At 42.3% G+C, this 22,106-nt stretch overlaps 1 protein-coding gene across 2 annotated transcripts in view; it reads left to right on the top strand.

The window, feature by feature from the left end:
* Nucleotides 1-22,106, top strand: part of CALY (calcyon neuron specific vesicular protein) — a 124,283-nt gene that overhangs the window by 39,820 nt on the left and 62,357 nt on the right. For both annotated transcript variants that reach the window (XM_069611063.1, XM_069611064.1), the window contains exon 3: nt 3,213-3,332. In XM_069611063.1, coding sequence (XP_069467164.1) covers nt 3,213-3,332 — 120 coding nt within the window. The remainder of the gene's footprint in view (nt 1-3,212; nt 3,333-22,106) is intronic.

The raw sequence follows: 22,106 nt of genomic DNA, 5'->3' as shown, positions 1-22,106 counted from the left end.
TACATCCACTACTACTACTAGCCCTTTAAAGAATCTAAACTAAGATTCAGAATTGAAAACCACTGCCTATGGCCATGCAGACTTCAGGGTTCTCATGCAGAGAAGAGGGATGCAGAGTTTATAGAGCTTAGTTTTCAGCTCAGTGAACTCTGTGTAGGTGTATGCATGAAAGTGAGGATTCAGAGGGAGAGAACCAAATTCAGAGGGAGAGAACCAACCTTTTGAAGGCTCGGTCCAGTAGCAAAGTCCAAAGTGAGGGAGTTATTAAGCTCACCCGAAGAGTATCTTCTGTGTTTGATGGAGGAAACTATAGGCATCAGCCCTAAGCGATGTAGTGTTCAGGTCCAACTACCCTTTCCTAAAAAGACAAAATACGCATAGCCACTATCTGCGGTTGATGATTGACATCGAGTCCCCATGACATATGGGGAACAGTGATTCCCTACACCTAAAGTCCTAGTTTGCAGGCCACTCAAAGAAATGATCTCTCTCTCCGGTCCACCTTTAAGGATGAGCTCTCTGAGGCAGAAGGGCCTCAGAAGAGAGAGATGTATTTTTATAGAACGTAGGGGAGTCTTGCTGTGTAGAAAAGAACCCTACTTGGAATGGGGAAAAGCACAACCAGCTGCTGGTCCCATCACCTTTTAGACAAATTGTATTGGAACTCACCTATTTCCACGTAGCCACCAGATAACGGAACAGCTAAAATGCATGAATATGTAGCAAGATGTTTCTTTTGGCCAGGAATTATAGATAGATCAATCAGTATTGCGAAAGCTGTCCAATCTGTCACGAGAAGTCATGCAGTGATGTGCCAGCCTATTCCCAGTATGGATGGATATCATGATAGCCAACAGCCCTTACACATCCTGACCATAGTTTATTATGCCACCAGACATCCTGATCCCTTTCATATCAGATGTAGTACTACACAACACATTATAAAACATGTAGTGATACATTTCTATTTGGTGGGGTTTCCCATGCAAATTATGATGGACCGTGGATCCACCTAAATGCTTTAATGTATGTCTCACCTGAAGAACCTCCTCCACATAGACACCATACATACCTCCATGCACCGTCCCGAAATGGATGGCTTAGTGGAGAGGCATAATAAAACCCTCAACAATCTTCTGTGGAAACTCATTGATGAAGACTCCTGGAATTGAGCGACTCTGAAGCTGTGGGCGCACTTCACTGGGTGGAAGACCCGTCAGGCTTGCACTGTGTTCTCCACCTCGGAACTGAAATATGGCAGTGATCCCGTGACATCTTGAACATGCTATGAGATGATTTGGAGAGACAGGAAGATACTGGCCAGAATTTAGTCCACCTTCCCAAGACCAAGCACTAATCCACTTGATACAATCCTTGGTAGAATAGAATTTACAGGAAGCCTAAAAGAATAGAACCAAAATTTACTTGCTGACAGACTAGCCTGGCTGTGAAGACTTCAAGTGGAGGACAAGGCCCTGGATCTTATGCCAACATCTAAAAATATAATTCTAGCCAAATGGCCTGGCCCCCTCAGAGCCAATGCTTCTCACCAATTGTCCTTGTGGGGAACCCAAGCACAAGCTGCAAGTTTCCCATAGATTTCAGAAAACTTAATAAGATCTAGAAGAAGACACATACCCTGTGTCCTGCAGGTACTGTGTACTTGTTGCCGAAAAAGTTTAGTCAAAAAAACTATTGGAAAATATGGGGGGCAAATAAGGGGTAGGATGGGGTGCTGTATGGGGAATAAATAATAGGGGAAGGAAGCTTGCACCCCCCCCAAATACATCTGAAAAAATTATGATTTTGTCCGGTAAAAAATGTTCGGCAAAAAGTGCTACATGAAAAAAAACATAGAACCCCTCTGGGGAATCCACTTGTGGAATCCACTTGGCTTCTTGACAAATCCCATGCCAGGTATAGCCCTTTCATGCAAGCTATTGTACGGGCAACATATATCAAGTGCAGCTTTATTTGTCGAAGTACAACATGACCCTCCAGCACGTCTTCATATCTGAGGATGTGTAGGCCGATACAATGGTTTCAGAGAGAGTTACAGCTTCCAAGCGCTGCATTAATGCACATTAGTATCCAGTGCTGCAATAATACATTGCATTAGTGCCCAATTCAATGATATTCAATGTATTAACATTTGCAGCGTTAAACTTGCAAAACTACCTCTCCGGCCGGTGAGGATAACTGAGCTGATTTCTCAGCGCACTGCTTTATCAATAGTCTTGTTCTTTCATTACATTTAAGATGGTTTATTGAATCTGTGTTATTGTACCATCTTCACATAGCTTTGTTTTCTTAAACCTACACACACACACACACACACGCTCTCTCTCTCTCTCTCTCTCTCTCTCTCTCTCTCTCTCTCTCTCTCTCCTGATATTGAAGAGGAATGTATACTAGAGATTTCCAGTTGTCCAATGGCAGGTATGAATATATCCAGGCCTCCCTTGTTTTATTCATTCATTCTACTACACATCATATGCTTTTCACTGTTATGAAGGCACACATACAAGGGCTGGAATGCAAAGGATTAGGCAGTGCTGCTCTAATTGCTGTATTGCTTTACATGAATCTTTGACAATAAAGACCCCAGACCTCCACACGTATGTTAAAAACAAAACAATGTTCATTCTTTAGGCTTATTCAGTGTATTGAGATTTAATCTTGTTCTTATTCTAAAGGTTTGAGAAAATGTGTGTTCACTGCAAATCACTCTGATTTTAAAGAAAGGAATATGATCTAGCATTTTACAATTTAATGCAAAGAATGGGCTTTTTTAAAAATACATTTTAAAGTGCGCTGATTTTGGTCTATATGAACTACATTCCTTCTATTAAAAAAATATAAATAAAATAGCTTGCTGTTACATTTTTACAGCAAGGCATCACATTCAAGAATAACACATTTCTAACTGCCATGTACAGTGTTGCCTCTGTGGCCAGGGGTAGTATAGGCACTGCTGGAGGTGGAAAGGAGAATGATAAGGATAGCAGCTGCTACACCTGTCGCCCCAGAAATGGCATCTGTGGGAATTGCCTTTACTTGTGCCTTCCTGTGAGAATTGTGGCTTTATTCTCAATGTTTACAACCAAAATCCTTACCTTTTCTCATGCAGTTGCTGTAAGTGTGTCTGAAGTGAGGCCTTACCTAGGCTGAGCAGGTCATGCTGACTTTTTGCACCACTCTTCAACCCACAGGTGATTGTAAAGACCAGGACAGAGTACCAGCTGCAGCAGAAAAAGAAGAGGCGTTTACAGGTGCCCGGCATCAAAAGACTCAACATCAACCTGTATGACGAGGTGTCCGAGAAAGTCAAGGTATCCTCTTTTGAAACATACACTAATCACACTGAAGACCTACAAAAACTCTGCCACTAGGGAGGATCCCTTCATCCAGGCCTCTGCTCTGTACACTCCTAACTAGCCCATCCCACCCAATACGCAGACAGCCCCTGTCCATCAACTTTCTTCTTTCTTTTCAATCCAACCCTATCTTGATGTTAGCTCCTTCCAACAATCGGCTCCACTCCCCACCCATTTTATCACTGTATGTCCTGTGTGGTAGAGACTTCTCTGCTTGGACAGCTTACAGTAAGACTGCTCATACTTCATTAATTTAATTTAATGTTCATTCAATTGTGTTTATGCTGGTACCTTAATCCCTCAGTGAGATCCTCAGATCTTCAGGAGAGGACCTTCTGAAACCTCCAAATTATAGAAGGCAGGGGCATGGAGGAAAAGCTTAGCAGCTTTCACATCTAAAATGAGTAATGACCTACCAACACACTAAGAATGGAATCTAACTACAATAGATTCAAGACACCCCTGAAATCAGCTCTGTTCAAGGCAACTCTTCCCATAAGACAGTATCTCCACGTGGGACGCCTGCCACCTACCCGAGTCTCTCTAATCTGTATGTCGATGGCAACCATTAATCCTATTGTGGCCAACCCCATGAGATTTCTCTGTTAAAAAAGTATGTCTTGCAAGGCTTCACTGTACTGTTATTGTCATAGATCTTGTCAAATAGGAATGTGCTGTTCCTGCATTGTACCCTGCTTGTTTGAATGCGCAACTCTGCTGCTAGCCTCCCCCTGCCTTCAGTCATTGGCAATCACACTGTTTTAATTTGTCATGTTATAAAATCTCAAAGAAAATGAAGTTGCGGTTTATGCTGTGCTTCAAATATCAAGTACAACGATCAAATACTTGGATGTATTTGAATGGCCGAGCACAATGGTAGTCCACAATTGACAGCACACATGGAACTGTGCATGGATCAGGGTTTTTATTTGGAGTCATCTGTTATGAAAGGGTTGGTCTTGGGTGTTAGCCAACTGGTAGAGTCTATAAAGGCGTCTTTTCAGTTGTTTCTTAAATGCTTGGATGTGTGAGGAGGCCTTTAGTTAAAGGAGACATTGGTTCCAGAGCATCATCTTCCTCTTCATTAGGTCACTGTGAAACTTCTGCTATTACAAAAAAAGAACATTTGTAATAAATATATACAAATATATGTGGCATATCTATAATACATAGTTCAGTGTATAATGGTTAAGAGGGAGCTCCTTGATCTGTAAAACGCTTAGTAACACAAGCCATACATGCCTGGGGTTTAGAGGAAGCTTTATCCCTCCAGATCCTTTATAACCATATGTTCACGAGCAGCATGACTACTAAGGGATGTATAGAGAAGGGACCTCGGATGGTTATTGCAAACTCCTCTTTCCGTTTAAATACGCGCTCAAGCTGTAGCTCCTCTTTTGAATTATCCCAGCACATTATCCCTCCCGCCTGAGTCCTCACCACCTCCAGCCATGAAGTGTCTATTTTGACTATCCCCTTTTACTTACTCTTCTGTGCATATATTTAGTACCGCCCCTGTATATACTCCTTGCTGTGCCCTGTTGGTCTGTATCATCCCCACCTTGCTCCCCATTCTCCACTAGGAACATTCACGAATGTCTGATTATCTGTTGTTGAGCGCCTACTATCAGAACTGCTCCGATCTCTGCATTGTGCATTTTCTGCTTATGACTTGTTTCTGGTTGAAACACCATGGCTGTGCAAAAAATACAAATGCATTCAACGTAGATATCATAGGTTCCTGAAGTGCAGTATATGCTCCGGGGTCTGTGCATTTGGATTGCCAGGTCTTGAGAGATGACTGTGGCTGAATAACTCTGCAATGCCAAAAACCCACAGATTTCTTCGGAGAGAATACGATTGTTGAAATAGACTGTGTGGTACAGTCTGCCAACACCAGTGACATAATTATTACACCTCGTGTTATTGGATTGTACAGCTGGATATACTCTGATGTTTTGGCCACATAAAAGTATTAAATGGGTCAAATCTGCTAAGCTTACACCTGCTCTAACCCCATTCTTGCCTGGATGTGACTTGGGCACATGCAATGAGGCACTACCTGGATGGAACAGCAGAGGGGTCAGATCAGTGACATTTTAGTACTGATACTCCCACATGGATTAGGGCTACCCCTTAAAACCCTCACATTTAGTGCAACTTAAAGAATTCAAAACATGACACATACATTTGTGAAAAAGTAAGGAATGTAGAACAAGGCAGCAAGAATATAACCCGTGCACCTCTTCTCGGTGATTACATTTATGTATACAGCCCCCAAACCTTGTTCTCTTCTTGGTCCACAAGTCCTACAATGCAATAACCTGAGTTTGGATTCGATGATTAGATGGCAAACTAATTCTCCCTTTTATCTAACACGCAGAGACAGACGGCGTGGGCTTTAGAAAAAGGTAATACCAAGCCCAGAAAGGAGTTCCTTTGTTGGCTCTCCACTCATGAGAGCTCCTGACGTTGATGCATGTTGCAGGCCATTGTCAGGTGTCTGTCAGTTTCTTTCCCGTCCATCGAGGGTGAATTATCAGACCATCATCATTAAAGCCCCCCAACAAGGACACAATCTCTTATTACTGGTATTCCACAACAGGGCACTACCTCAGCGAATGAATTCCAGACTTGGAGACCTTAGGGAGCCATCAGGTCAGCAGTTGGAGGCTCCAGACTACTGGGCAAGTTTCTTTAGTGTGCTTTGTGGACTCATCACTCCCACCAAGTCCAGCCTAAAGGATACTGGCTACCTACAGCTGGGTTCGCCTTCTCTCCTACTTGATATTAGCAATGATGTTTTGTTCTCACTGGTGGCCTAGCTATCCTCATCAGAGATGGTGGGTTGCTGGATACTGGCCAGCTTCACGTTCAGGGTTCCTATCTGGGCGATCTCGGCTGGTGCACCAATCGCTCTTAGGCCCAAGTGCACTAGGCCCTCCACAGTCCTAACTCAGTCACCTCAGTCTTTTGGCACTGCTTATCCCATGGATTCTTAACACCTATTGCGTTTTTGTTTATATTCTATGGCATGGATCTTAGCCAGTCAATGGGGCCAACAGAATCGTACCAAAATGTCGACCTGACAATTGCGACGGCCGAAAATTCTGACTTTTCTTTTTTGTTTTACCCCCCCTTACACCACATATATCCACATATATATGTGGGGGGTATAGAATATAATATTAATATGGGGGGATGCAGGAGGTCTCCCCCTGCATATATTTGTGGTGTAAAGGGTTAAAAAAAATAAGTTGCCATTTTCGCCCGTCGCAATAATCACATAGATCCGGGCCAACTAGCTAATCTTACTCTTCACTCGGATTCCACCACCTCTTCCTCCACTTCATCTGGTCACTCTCTTCTCTCCTCCTTCCTGATGTTTTTCATCTCCCTGCACTATGTCTCTGCTCTCTCTCTCTCACCTCTTCCCTTTTCCCTAATTTTATTAAATGTTTCTCTCCTTGCTTTTCATCTTCTAGTGTGCTCCTCCCCTTTTCTTCTATCTGTTCTGTACCTACCCCTTCAGCAACCTTGCCATCTTATTCTCTCCTTCTTCCACCTATATCCTGTCTCCTTCTGCCTCCAGTCTCCCTTCTCCTTCATGTTGCTTTTAATGCACCTTTTCTATCACTTTCTCTTCTCTCAGGCTCACCATTCTCCTCCATCTTCCAACACTTTGCCTCCTTTCCGGTCCCCTTGTATACACTCCAACAGGTTTTGATTGGGGTTTTGTATGTTTGTAATTTGTTTTGGGCTACGGCTCTGCAGACCTAGGGAACAAAATGGGCATCTACCATCATGGAGTACAGTGATTCCATTCTAACGGCCATTCAACTCCAAAATGGTGCCAACTGGCTCGTTTAATATTTCATCTCCTGGGTGTTCTTTCATTTTGTTGTCTTTACTGCAACCTTACATTTGTCATTGGGGCACGTTTAATTGTTTCTTCTGTGAATCACACTCACGCAGTTGTCGGTCTGCAGAACTATTTTCTCCTTTGAGGTTAGTCATAGTTCACAGAGTCCCACAAACAGGGGCTCTTAAGCTACCTTAATCAAACAATGTGTGTTTGTCTTTCTCAGTCTTACTATACTGCATATCCTGGGGGCCACAAGAAGGGGGGCCCTGAGGAATCCTCGATCTAAGCCATCTCGGTAGACATTCCTGAGTAGTTGGCTGTCGAGAGTCCCCAGGGTGCCCTGACCCTCTTATGATGTTAATGCAGGTGAATATGCCACAATACCTTAAATCCTGACTTTACGGGTATCGTTACCCATACCATGTGCGTTTTGGGCCCATCATCCAGGTACGTTTGTGTTTATGGATTCTTTTGGAAGCTCTCCACAGCACCGGGGAGGCAGTACAGTCCAACTGGTTGTCACTTTCTTTTCTCCTCCCTTTTGCTCCTTTGTGTTGGGGGCCTGCTTAACTTCTTGGGCAGCAGACCCTTCTGGGCGACACTCCTTGCTTCTTCTTATTAATGCTCTCTCTGCACTAGCTGGGGCACAAGCTGCTTTGTCCTTCACCCATGGGACGCTGCCCACATCAAGGCAGACATAGCAAATGGCTGGTAAGGGCCTGGTGGCAAAGGCTTAATGCATCTTGGGCTCAAGGGAAGAGCTCCCTCATAGCAGCACATGTAGGCCCAAAGTGAGATACAGCAAAGCGAGCAAGCTCCTCGCTGACAGCACTTTATATCCCCTGTGAGGCAGTCAGAGGCAAGGGCCACTCTTTTCAAGGTCTATGGAGGGTCCTGTGCAGAGAACCTTCTGTTTCCAATGCAGGAATTGTCCTTAATTGGTGCATGGCCCAGGAATGCATTACCCTGTCAATATATCGTGCTGACTACACGGGCCTTGTGACACCTTTGGTTGCTCTCTAAAGTTCTTCTTCCACCTGAGTTTCTTTTGGTATCACAGTCCAAGTGTCTATCTTCATGTTAGGCCTCCAAACCTCACTGTCTCTCTGGAGATTCATGTTCTTACCCCAGGAAGTGGTTTGTCACAAAAGGAAGGATGTTTCAAGAATAAAGAGAAGTGAGATCCTCTGTAATCTTGGTTTAATGCATCACTAGCACCCTAAATGGGTGTGATAGACAGTAGCTCTGTACTCTGGCTTTACCTAATGGTGAAAGCATGGGTTTGGTCTAAGCTGTTTGCTTCTCACACTCACCCTCTGTCACCCGCATGCCTATCTTCAATTACCCCCGCCACACTGCACTCCCTCTGTTTCACCCCCTTCCACTCCTCCCCCAGACTGACCCCACCTTATATGTATCCTAATGCACGACGGCACCCCTCTGATCTGACACCAGAGGCGCCCCCATATTTCCACACCGTGGCACTGCAGGGGCAGTGGTATCCACGTTTCCTTTTTGGCCATCTATGCTTATTTTCTGCTATAAAATAACGAGTCGTATGCTCGCTGTGGCCTGGCAATTTCACACACAATACTGGTCGTTAGCATCTCTGATAATAGACTGTGGTGCCAGTAGCTGTAATCACCCATTCAGCAGGCCCTACGAGGTGATATGATACAGCATTTATAACGCACCTATACATAAGTGTTTCAAGGCGCGACCGATCACATGTATTACATTATCTTGGGAAACTTGCCATTACCACACGGTTCCTCCGCAGAACCGGGCCTTATAGCATAAGAACACCAGCCCTGAAGCCCTTGAGCTGGTTCAAGATACCGCTCCCCTCGACACAACACCCCAATACCAGACTTCAGCTGAACAAGTCACTTACTACAACCTTTGCTAGGGCTTAAGGTGAGGGCTTAAAAGACACTGTAAGTCCATGTGGATTTGGGGTTATTTCCCTTAGTTGAAAAGTACTGACCTTTGGGATAGTTCTTCGAAACAGTTAATTATAGATTATAGAAATGGATGAGGTAAAATCTTTAAATGTCATTAAAGTAAAAAAACAGTGATTAATCATGAAATTCTACGCCCAAATAATGGTGACAGCCATTGCCCACAATATAGTTTCAGGTCAGACATATTGGGTCTGCTTTGTTAAGTCCTTATTGTACAGTGTTATGTGCACAGTGTGCATTGTTACCAGATATCTTGACCTCTGTCCCTGTTGTTTTATAATTCCTATGCAGATGACAATGTTATTAAGTTTAAGTACATGTGTGGTGTGGTTGCAGCCAAGGACGAATACCGATTTCACAAAAACACTCCTCAAACCATTTTAGACTTAAAGAACCCCAACACACTTCTTTCAGCAATCTCTCAAGCAACAACCACAACCTAAAAAAATGGGATTCAGATGGCAAAGTGTTGCTTTCCAACAGAAGGCAAATGTCCCTACACATAATAATAAGCCGTGCATCCGACTGTATGTGATATATTTGAGAAAACTCTTATTTAAAAAGTAATAGCTCAGTTGCCACTTCCGTTAGTATAAGATTCAGATGCTTCAAAGCCTCTGCATGTTTTTATATCTTTTGATGATAATAATGTGGTGTTTATTGTTTCAGGCTGGATTCCCCCTCATTCTAAGCACTGTAATAATTACTGTTATTATCACCCAATTTAGTGGTTCTCAATGTATTCATCTTGGAAGGATGAAGGAACATGCTGATATTCACACTTGCCTAGTGCAGGCCTCTCCCGTGTCAGAGGCGAGAGCTAAACCTGTGAACTGGCCATGTTTACAACAGATGTTTTACACTTTATACACTGCTTTCATTCTAAAGCCACCAGTAGGACTGAATACACTGCACACATCCTCCACACTCTGATGCAACAAACACAGTAAGCACCTTTGGTAGACTTTGGCAGACTGGTTGTCGGTAGCAGTTGTTTCTTTGTGTTTTACTGCGATTCAGTGCGCCTTGACGACTGAGTGATTCTGTGTCCAAATGTGCAAGGTTCTTTCCTCTAGCAGAGCCAAGCGGAAGCGTGTTGCTGGGCAGACGTGGCTTGGAGCGATTTGGAATGGTACGGTGTGCCAGGAAACGTGTTTTCAGAAGTGCGGCAAGGCAAGCCAGGCAAGTGTGGCCGTTTTAACCATCTGGACCCAGAGCTGAATTGAGCTGATTCGAGCTCTGGTGAGGTCCGATGCCTGGGACCGGAGCTTAAAGCCTCTCTCTATCCCTGCCTTCACCTAGTCACGATTGGAAAGCAGGGTCCGTTGCCACCTGCAGGACTGGCGGTGAGCTTTGCACTATGTTGTATTTTTGACAATATTTTAATTCAAAACATTTAAATCTCTCTTTTGTAGTTTGGGGTGCAAACCCGCTGGAAAGAGTGTCTCCGTGATAGAACACTGTGTAAATCAAAAAAGAAAGACCTTGGCTGTGAAGCCAGCGGTGCGGGCTGCACTCCCGTGTACCACTCACATGTGGTTTATTCAGTACTAGAAATTCGGCAAATGCTTGTTTTAGTTAAACAAATACGTGTTTATTTTATTTTTTTCTGCTTATTATTTTCATAAGCTTTAATTCCTCAGAGGGAATTCAAAAATGATGAGGCTGAAATGTCACATTAAGGCCTATGCATTTCGGGTTGAAAACCCTTCCTCAGGGCCTGTGAACATGTATATTTATATATGCCTTCTGGTTCAATCTCTTAACATAGGTAATTATAACAGTCGAAAAGAACAACCATAATTTCCACAATTAGACAATAAGAAACCATTCATCAAATATCAGTAAAATGATCATCAAAAAGAAGCATAATTAAAGGGTCTGTTGCCACCTGCTCCAGCCGGTGCCTTGGAGTGCGGGTCTTTGCAGATAGTATTTGATATCTAGCTTCCCAGGCACTATAAGTACCAGTGGATTACATTTTACACTATTTGCTGTCCTAATATCACTATTATATATTACTCACACTGAAACTGCATCTACTGGCGGTGGGTAACTAGATTGGCGATTGTGATTATTATCGCTGCTGGTGTCTGGATAGCTGTACAATTAGTGTGATCTGCGAATCAATGCGGCTCGTCTAGCCAGTGGTAGTCTTTGAGCCGCCCTTAGTACGAGTTGAATACTGTTGTAACTACCTTTTGGTCTGGCAAGAATATATTTACCTGTGACACTTAGGACCCGCTCAACCATTATCGGTGACTGCAGACTTTAAAAGTCTTTGAATTGCCCCTGATCCTGTGGTTTGTTTTGGTTTGTCGAAGTAAAAGTAATAACTGGCACTAATTGCTGTTCAAAAGAGCTGTTGCTGTGAATCTGCCTGTTCAACATGAAACTAAGAAATAAACAGAAACTGAATGCGAAAACAAAGGGGCACAATAAATTGGCGTCTGTGCAGGAAGAGGCAGATTTGAACATGTGGCCTCTACCTCGATAAATATTTACTGATTTTTTTGCAGGGCAAGCTGTCTCAACGGTACCTATGGAAATACAGAACCAGTCGAATCAGGGATGCTTGTTGAGGGGGTGGCCTGCACTTCGGCCAAACTGGATAATAACAACTCACTCTTAAATCTCTGTTATAGCTTTGAAGGGGAAATTATCAACCTGGAAAAAGCAGCAGCTGAGAAAACCTATGTCTAACGATCAAAGAAATATTAGAAAACATTTTGGTATTTGTAATGAAAATCATATCTCTGTTTCTACACTTTTTCCTGCTCACCCCGGCTCACTGGCATAAATGATGTTACATCTAACTCTGTTAAAGATCAAGACCTGAACATCTCAAGGAATAACCGGAAGACATTGGAGTCCCTGATAGGGGAAAATTCAAGGAACAAAAAACACATCACGAAGCAACCAGCTTTGCTCTTAAAATTCTTCTAAAACTATCTCACAATATTGCATGCCAGGTAGAAATCAATGTGGCTCTTCTAGCCGGTCTGGGAAAGGGAAATCCCAGTAGACAGTCTTTTGGTAGTATAGGTCCTACAACGCTGGATGGAAATGTGAAGGTACACTCAACCAAAGATAATCAACCTATACCATTAGATAATTGGGAATCCACGAAAGTAGAGATACTATTGGGCAGTGACAATGATGGGGATAGTGAAGATGCTCAATCAACAAACAGAGAAAGAAGGAGGAAAAAAAAGTTGGTTAACAGTGAGAGGAATATACCCAAGGCCTTAGGGGAGAGTGGTGAAAATGATGATGCAGTAAAACCCCACAACATTAAACGTTTGTCGAACCGATCGAGGAAGAAAGCAGCTATAAGCAAAAAATCTGCCTCTAAATCAGGAAACCTCACAAACTGGCTTATAGAAGCGACGACAGGAAAATCTAAAGTGGTTAAGAAAATACCAGAAAATTGGTGACTGAAGACATTTTGGAAAGCTCCTCTGATAGCTCTTAATCTTCTCTTGATGGTAGCACAATTTCTATTGAAACCTCTACGTGTGAATCTAACTATGAACCTAAAAATGTGCAAAAGAAAGTGATAAGTGCTAATAAGCCTCCAAAACATAATAAGGTTGAGTTTGGTGGAAGAAAAAAAGAGCATTCTTCCACTTAAATCTTTCAACATTAGGGCTATTACTAAAGGAAGGAGGAACGTTATTAATCAAAGCTGTTTGCTGGATATTTTCAATCAGTTACTGCCACTAAGGTTAATCAAAAGTGAGGATCTTACATTTGTTGAACAATGTGACAACATGATTACAAAGGTCCATTGCTATGCAGAAGAGGTTGTTGGTCTAATTGAGACCATGCATGGGAACTTATTAAAAGTGGCTATGAATTGGATTGTGAATGTGTGAGTAACTTGGCCAACAAAGGGAATCTGAACAGCCACAAGTTTAACCACAAAGTGTATAGAAAAGGTGTGCAATATGAAAAAACGAAAACAGGTAATATTGGTGATCCTAATATAAGATCACATTGAGAATGGCTTTGTTCATTTCTTCCCCCAATGATTACCAAATACAGAGTAGACACCAACATTATTTCATGGAATACGAGAGGCCACAATCACCTTTTTAGTAAGGATGGATCTCATAATCTGTGGCTGGTATTACTCTCCTCAAGGAGACCTGGTTTATGGCATCATATTTTGATGGCTTTTCATTTTATGGTCGTGGTGCCAGTAGACGGTTAAAAGGGAGACCATATGGGGGACTGTTCACACTGGTGGCCAATGATATTCTTTCTAAAGAGATCAATAATATGATTTGTGATAAAAAAAATGTGGGTGTTGAAATTCTAATTGGAGGATTACAAAAGGTGGTGTTGATATATGTGTATGAGCCTCCTGGGGATGAACTCACACTAGGCATTCAGGGTACCATCTTTGAGCTGATCACTAATTGTCAGTCTGATGGTGGTGAAAGGGATATTATAATTGCTGCAGACCTAAATTCTAAAATCATGAATGACAAGGGTAACATCTGTACTGGGAGCAATGGAAAGAATAGTAACACAAACCATAGATGGAAAATATTCTTTGAAGAATTGGAGCTAAAGATGGTGAATGGTACAGTTAAAACAGATATTCCTATGGGACCGACATGGCATAATAACAGCTGTACCTCTACTTAGGATTACATTTTTGTGAACACTGCGATTCTAGGCAAGGACTTGGAACTGCAGGTTAACTTCAATGATTTTAGTGATCATGCAACACTATAGCTTTACTAACAGGGCTATAAGGACTGTAATTAAGGATAGGACGGGCAAGCTAAAAATAAATAGCAGAGGTAACAGATTGGGTTGGTCATACAGGAATTTGGAAAAGGTTAAAATCTGGAGTAGATGAGAAATTGACAACTATAGATATATGAAGTCTGCACAAGAAATAGTCAATTGGCTAACTTCCTGTATGTATAGATGTATATCTAGGGGGACAATATCCTCCGTTAAGTGGGAACACAAGCCGGAAAAACCATATGACAAAGTAATAGCAGCAGGCAAGAAAAGAATGAGATAAGATTTCAGAACTATTGACCAGCTCAATGTAGGGCTAGAAGAAAACCTTCGGAGGAAACGCATTGTCAGAAATGCTTATAGAAACGGGAGGAAAAGATACTTCAGTTCTGAAAAGAATGTGGTTTGGCAGAATATGGTTAAAATACTAATTGAGGGCGGCAATCGGAAAATGTGTGGCAAATTATAAGAGCATAATGGGTGGAAGTAATCATGAATTAGTCTGTAATATTGAAGAACAGACCTGGGAAAGCTATCTCAGTAAAAAGGTTGGTGGTCCCGATTTTGGGTTTAAGATTAGCCCAATACCAGACTTAATTATTAGCTGGGATGACATTATGGACATCATCAAGAAATTAAAAACTTCTAGGGCCCCTGGGCCGTATGGTGTTTGTAATGTGATCATTAAGGATAATCCTGAGGTATGGGCTGACACTCTGTGGACTTTGCATACTAAGATAATAACTACCGGTGTTGTCCCTAGCTCCTGGAGGATGTCCCACATTATATCTGTGTTCAAAAAGGGTATTAGGAGATTAACAAGGGGTGTCCTGGGAGTCCCTCTGCCAGACATTAGTCCTGGTTACGAGAGACTTACCCAGAGTCTTTAGCTCACTATCTTTCACAAAGAAGAAATATCCCAGACATATCAGTCTTTGTCCTGCCCTGGGGCAGTCCAGCACCGAAATGCTAGGCAATTCTCCTCCGAACAAGAGTACCAACAGAAACCCCAGACACGTGTTTCAGTCTGGTTGGACCTCATCAGTAGGGTGGATCTGTGCCTCTCTAAGAATAGTGAGCAAGGGGTCCACGTCTGGATTCCCCTAGTAACTTAGGACTCCCAGGACCCCCATTGGTAATTTGCAAAAAGGGTATTAGAACTTCCCCTGACAACTACCATCTTTTAGCTATGACAGATGTACCCAGCAAAAGATATAAACACCTTGATAGCAAAAGACAATATCTACAGTATCTCTCAGACGGGTTTTACGAAGGGGTGTTCTATTAGAATGACTATTTTTGTCGTTAATACTCTGTTAGAAGAAGCCAAAATGAGAAAAGAGCTGCAATTGTATATCCTATTTGTTGACTTCTCATCAGCATTCAATACTATTGATAGGGGGCTACAATGGAAAAAAATACTTAGGCTGGGCATGCCACAGGATCTACTGTACTCACGTATGATGCTCTACAAAAATAACTTTACTAGAGTAAGGCTGAGTAATCAGGGCCACCTCTCCAAACAGATTCCGATATATAAAGGAGCCAGGCAGGGCTGTGCGTTAGCGCCTACCCTTTTTAACCTTTTTTTTGCAGATTTTCATGAGATCTTTTTGGAGAAACAAAATGCTTTCCCTAAAATAGGAAAAACAAAATTGGGGTGTCTGGGATATGTCGACGATATAGTGATATTTGATAATACTTTCATCGCCATCTCCAATAGCGCTATGGCCCTGTGTGATTATGCAAAGAGCAATGGGTTACAAATAAATCTGCTTAAAACCCAATTTATGGAAGAAGGTCAGAAGCGTACATGTAGACAATGTATACACACCCCTCTAGGTGCTATTAATAGAACAGAGCACTATAAGTACCTTGGACATGATCTATCATCGGAGAAGAAAACAAATGTCTGTCTGCAAGAAAACAAAAAAGTAAAATCACTGTCCACTATGATGGCGATCACTGCTTTTGCAAACAAAACTGGGTGTACTAAATAGCTATAAACAGAAACTGGCGGCATCATTTCTATGGTTCCATGTCATTTCATCGCCTGTAATTTCACCCTGTGTCATTTTAACGTGCACATTCCATCAAAAATGCTCATCATTTTTGTTTTTGTTTTTTGGGGGGAGGGGGTGCCCCCCAAGCCGCCCTCCCACACTTATTTTTCGCTATTGCCTGTCTTCCCAAACCCTTATCTGCCCTTTACCACCCCCCTAAAAAATTTGATGAGCACCTTCGATGAAACGTGCACATTAAAATGCCTGGGGATGAACATGCAGGCGATGAAAGGATGTCGTACCCATTTCTATTTGGCCTGGAAGCTTGCTATGTAGATTGGGAAATCTGGACTGATAAACTAGAGGGGGTGGTCTGGTGAAGAATTATGGGCCTAACTAATAATACTCCGATTGAGGCAATAAGGCTGGCGTTAGGTCTCACCTCCCTGGCCACCCATATTAACATAAATAGAGGAATACTGTTTATTAAAATCATGTATGCCAGAGATCATTCTCTACTGTTAGTAATTAAACATGCATTTTTGGAAGGCAGTAAATAGTAGCATGAAAAAATGTAAGAAAATGAATGAAAAATGATTTGAAAAAATATGTTGGACTTTGCATTGGGAAGATGGAGAAGGAGTGCTTTGTCTATCTCTAAAGAAATGTGTTATTAAATGGGACTGGGTGGCTAACCATGATAGGGTAGCCTCTATGAAATCTTTGGCAACCTTCTCAAAGCTATATTTCACAATTAGAAAACTGCAACCATATCTTATGCTAATACCATCTTCAGAAACAAGAAAAATATTCCTTAACATCTGTTTTAATCGTCTTAAGGTCTTTGAAGTCATAGGAGCCTGGTCAGCTATCCCTGTGGAAAAAAGAACATGTAGACTATATCTGCTTAAGGAATGCATTGAAACTTCTAAACATGTTCTCGCCTCTTGCTACGAGGGCTTTTGGATGAGAAGCCTCTCGTGTACTAACCAGGGACTTAAGGTAGCAATTACGCAAGTGTGGAAAGTGGTAGAGAAACTGCTACTTAAATTTGAAACAGAAGTGAACCTAGTGGAAAATGTATAGGCTACATATGGAGAAATAGTAACCATCTCAGGTGTAGTGGTTTAAATGGTCTGCCCTTTTCCATGCATTGCATTCTTGTCATTTCCTAATAGGTAGAATTAATTATTCTCTCTGTGGGTTTTGCTGAATTTAGGCAAAAGTACTGGTAACCTTGAGGTACTGGGTAAAATACCCTTATACCTACACTATGAATTTCTGTATTGTCTATGAATGATTGACTGATTTTATGTTTTCTGTTTGATTTAATGTGGTTCATCATATCATATTTTATATATCTTGGTTTTTTATGTCATATGTGTTAAAAAGTTTTGTCTGAACTAATGTGCACAATAAAAAAAGAAATACATAAAAAAACTAAACAAATTAAGCACCAAAAATGGAAACATGGAGCTTCCTTATTAACCCAAAAACATCAGCATTTCAATTAACCAAAACCACTCTCTGTAGGATTCAACATGGCAGAAAAGGCCATACCGATGACTCACAACAACTACATGTGTTACATGGCTCAATTTCCAAGAGCTAAAGGTTTATTAAGGAAAATACCACAGGATGGGCCAAAACAACACACATAGGAAAGGTTTATAGATTATCAACTCATGACTTTGGGTCAGTGTACTGTCAGAAGTGTTCCAAACCTTGAGGTAGAAAGGAATCTCATCCTCTATCTTGCTCTTGCCCAACAAAACCTCCTTAGCCAACTTAAACTGTGACTAAGGTTTCACACATCCTTCTTCTCTCCCTCTCAATCTCAGGTATAAGGCTTTCTTGAACCTTTCTTCACTCTGCCAGACTCAGGCTTAAGAATTTCCCACAACCTTCTTTTCTTTGCCAATCTCAGGCTTAAGGGTTTACCACACCCTTCCTCCCTCTCCCAGTCTCAGACTAACAGGGTTTCCTGCTCCATTCTTTCATCTCTCATTCTCAGGCTCTGGGTGGGGCATTGGTTCTCAGGTTTTCTCAGGTTTTCTCCCAGGTGCTGGGTTGTTGCAAGCCTTGCCTAGCCTCACTCTTTCCAGAACCCTATGAAGGGTTCTCTGATTTGCAAAATCTGAGGTTCTTCTATCTCACAAGCCTCTCAGTTTTGGTCATGGTCTTCCTTGTTGCTGCTCCATGCTTTTGTTCCTCTTACCACTATGGCTCCATCCTCTGTGGATCAAGGTTTGCACCCTAAGCCATGCCTTGGCCCTTATTACCCTCCTTGAACCTTAATGTGCAATCTGTCTTGCTGCTCATCATGTTCTCCTCCAACCTCCTCCTTGTCTTCCTCTACCATCTCATCCTGATATTCATCACCCTCATCCTTATCTGCTTTTACTTATTTCTCCTGATGCTTACTGGTCTCCTTTTCTCATCTTGCCACCTCATCTGATGTTCACTGAGCTCCCCAAAATGTCCTTCTTCCATCTCCTCCTAATGTTCACCAACCTCCTCCTCAATTCCTTCTTCCACCTTCTTTAGATGTTTGCCAACCTCCTAATTCTTTCTCTCATGACTCCTCCAAATTTCCTTCTTCCGTCTCAGCCTAATGTTTACCAATCTCCTCCTAACACCCTTCTTCCGCCTCCTCCTGATGTTTATCATCCTCCTCCTCACTTTCTTCTTCCAACTCCTACTGGTGTTCACTAACCTTCTTCTCAGTACCGTCTTTTACCTCCTTCAGATGTTTGCCAGCCTCCTAATGTTTCTCTCTCAGCTCATCCTCATGGTTGCCAGCCTCCTCCTCTATTCCTTCCTCCACCTCCTTTTGATATTTACCAACCTCTTCCTTAACGCCCCCTCCTCCTTAATACCTTGTTCTACCGTCTTCTGATTTGTCAACCTCGTCCTTCTTTCCCTGACACCTCCTTCTGATGTTTACTAACTTCCTCCATATTCCTTACTGCCACCTGCTCTCTGTCTAGTTTCCATGTCCCTTTCCTACCTTTTCCATTAGCCCAACATGCTCCTACCCTCCAAACCTCCTGCTCTCACCTCACAGACTCCTTCCTTCTTCTCTCCATCCATCTCCAAACTCTCATACGAAACTCCTTCTCCATACATGCCCACCATCTGACTCAGAGTCTGGGCATTAAAATCCCTGTATCCCCATAGCCTGCCCCAGACTCCCTGTTGACCAATTAGTTAGGGACTGGAATTAACTGGGTGCACAGGAGCTCACTAATTGCCTGGTCCTCCATCTTGGATTTTATGTATGTCTTAGATGTGGTCTGCAAGGAGATTCAGAAGCTGTGTTATGCTTCTTTAATAAGGCTTGTATTAGATAATATTAATAAGCACATGGTAAATGGTCTATCATCTTGTACGTCCCGTGTATTTGCTGCACGTGCAGAGTGAGTGCTATTGCCATTGTCAGAGTACTCAGCGGCCCTACGTGAACCCGCTTTACGGGGCATGCAATTAATTTCTGTGTACTCCTGGTGCATGTGCCATTCCACAAATAAGGCCACGTAAAAATGTGCGAAGGCCCATAATATATGAATCTAAGTGGGCTCTGGAGCTGGACATTGATTTCTTGCGCAGTAATTTGTATGCCATAGTCTCTTAAAGAGACAGGCTCTCTATTATGGTGAGTCATGAAATTGCAGAAGCAATTGGTACTACGGTCCCAGGGCTGATGTTAATGATCTTTCTGGAGACAAGGTGCTTTTTCAATGTTTCTTAAAGGGTCAGTATCATTGTTGCTTTTCTTGTGACTGTCCCTTGTCTTTTTGGAGCAGGCTAAATGGCATTGTACAGTGAATACTCCCCATACCAACCTCGCATCCATCATCCTCTAGCTTGTGGAGGTGCCTGGCCCCTTGGCCATCCCACTAGACATCCCCATAATAGAGCAGAGCACTTCTTAATGCACCGCCTTGTCACTCATACATCACAGCACATAGACATGGCAAGAGCAGGGCACTGCCTTAAATATCAAACTCACATTAGCACAACACTGTGCTCGCAATCTACATAATGGTCGGAATAGTGCTAACTATTTGGCATTAGAAAATAATGTATGAAACCAATTAGAATCCCATCTACATGCACATCTGTTCACTTTGACACAAACCCAACCAAGACTTACACTCTAAGTTAGCAAGAACAGGAGTTTGCATACCAAAGATGATGCCCGACAGCGGCCTACCAACAAACACAGTGGAACATTAATATACCCAACATGAGCTCTACTAACAAAATGTCACAGTATGGACCAGATCACTTGTCGGTAACAATGTTCAACACAAAAAGCATCAATCAAATACTGACAGCTTATATACAACAGCATACCAATGCTGTGCACACTGTAGTGTGTATGAAAGATCAGAGCCCTGTAAAAAGTAACACCCCAATGAACCCACATTTTTGGGAGACCATATCATTCGCAGATGTGTGCCATACAATTTCTGGTACACACAATAACATAACATTGCATTGTGGGGCATTGACTAACAAAATGGATCTCCTTGTTGTGTGGATGCAGGGCTGCTGTGAATCTAAGTGTCCGATGCAAGTCTTACACATATTGAAGCATTGGCCCACCTGAGCCATTTAGGTAGAAGGCTGTGGCACGCTTACACCAGCAAGCTTCTGTTCTCCAATCACTTGCTGGGAGCACATTTCATTTGATGTCCCTGAAGCGCCTGTCATCTGTAATTCAGGTTTAGCATTTTCCCCCTAATTAGGGGTGGAGTTACCAAGCAGTAATAAAAAGCTGAGGCTTTTCCTGTGTGGGCATTGCAACGTACACAGGGGTCAGCCCTGCCTGACTTGTGCATTCCCCGGGACCTGGCCTGAGCAGGCCCGTCCATCACAGGTGAAGCTTGTGACAGGTGTGGTGCATTAAGTAGCTTATAAGAACTTGTGAGAAATTAGTGGGTTTTTCAGAACAATAATAAAAACTTTCTAGGATCTTACATGACACCGAAACACTTATTGAATGCTTATAAAATCTTATAACTTTGAAGTTGGATTCATGTAAAATCTTATAAGATTCTTATAAAATCATTATAAGAAAATCAATAAGAAATGTCTGTCTTGGTTAGAGCAGGGTGGGATTGGAAAAGTGCAGAGGGTACTCGGGGTGAAGAGGAAGGCCTGCCTATTTTGAAAATATACCTTCAATTCCTAAGTGCAAATGAATGGATGCCTCGTTGAGTTGTGGGGTGCAGGGGTTTACCCTGTTCTATTAAATCAATAGCAAACCAGTAACACGCGGTTAAACAGAATACATACATTGGGACACATTTTCCTTTTTTAGAAAAAATAAGTAAAATGATAAATGTAGTTTGTTCGGCTTTCATTTCATTGCATTTCTTCATTTGAAATGCTTTAATCTTATTAAGTTTACGTAACCTTCAGTTATTTTTGAAAGGGTAATCATTGCATATAACCCTGTTTTGTATGCTCTTTATTTTCTTCAATGAGCAGGAACTGTTGCCCTGCTGTAGGTTGACTGTGCAGGTAAAGCCCCTGTGTCTCCTGGATCTTATCTCTTGATGTTAGTTGCAGAGTCCTCCATTGTGTGCTCATTTCTTTTCTCGTGCTCACGACAGCACTTTCGCTGTCTCTGCACAGCATTTCTGCCCCTGCATAGTGATGAATGGATTTAGATTCACACAGGTTTAAACAGCAAACAAGGCTTATCGCTGATTGAACCTGTAATGCCCCATCTACTCTATCACCCCTGCCAGGCCTTCCAGACGGCACCCCTTCTTTATACTCCTCCAACTTGCTATATTTCTCCGATGCTGTTTTCTGAGTCCATAATCAAATGTTCTTCTTGGTCTTCTTGTCCCTTGCTCTCCCTTGATTTGAACTACACTCTAGCACCTTCTACTCATGTGTTCACCAATCCATTTCACTCTATCTAGTTTCTATTAATCTTCCATGTCTTCCCATTCCCCATTTGGTCTCTGATTCGGGGCTGTCCAGCCGCTACACTCGATACCTAATGTGACAACTGTCTGTAAAATGAAACAAACTAAACATACTTTGTACAATTTTACCTTTTCGAAATACTACCAGATTTCTCCTGTTTTCCGTCAGACTGTGGAGACACGTTTGA

This window comes from Ambystoma mexicanum, chromosome 8, assembly GCF_040938575.1.
Source record: "Ambystoma mexicanum isolate Mex_15411 chromosome 8, UKY_AmexF1_1, whole genome shotgun sequence".
Lineage (NCBI taxonomy): Eukaryota > Metazoa > Chordata > Amphibia > Caudata > Ambystomatidae > Ambystoma > Ambystoma mexicanum.
This window is presented reverse-complemented; position numbering and strand designations above follow the sequence as displayed.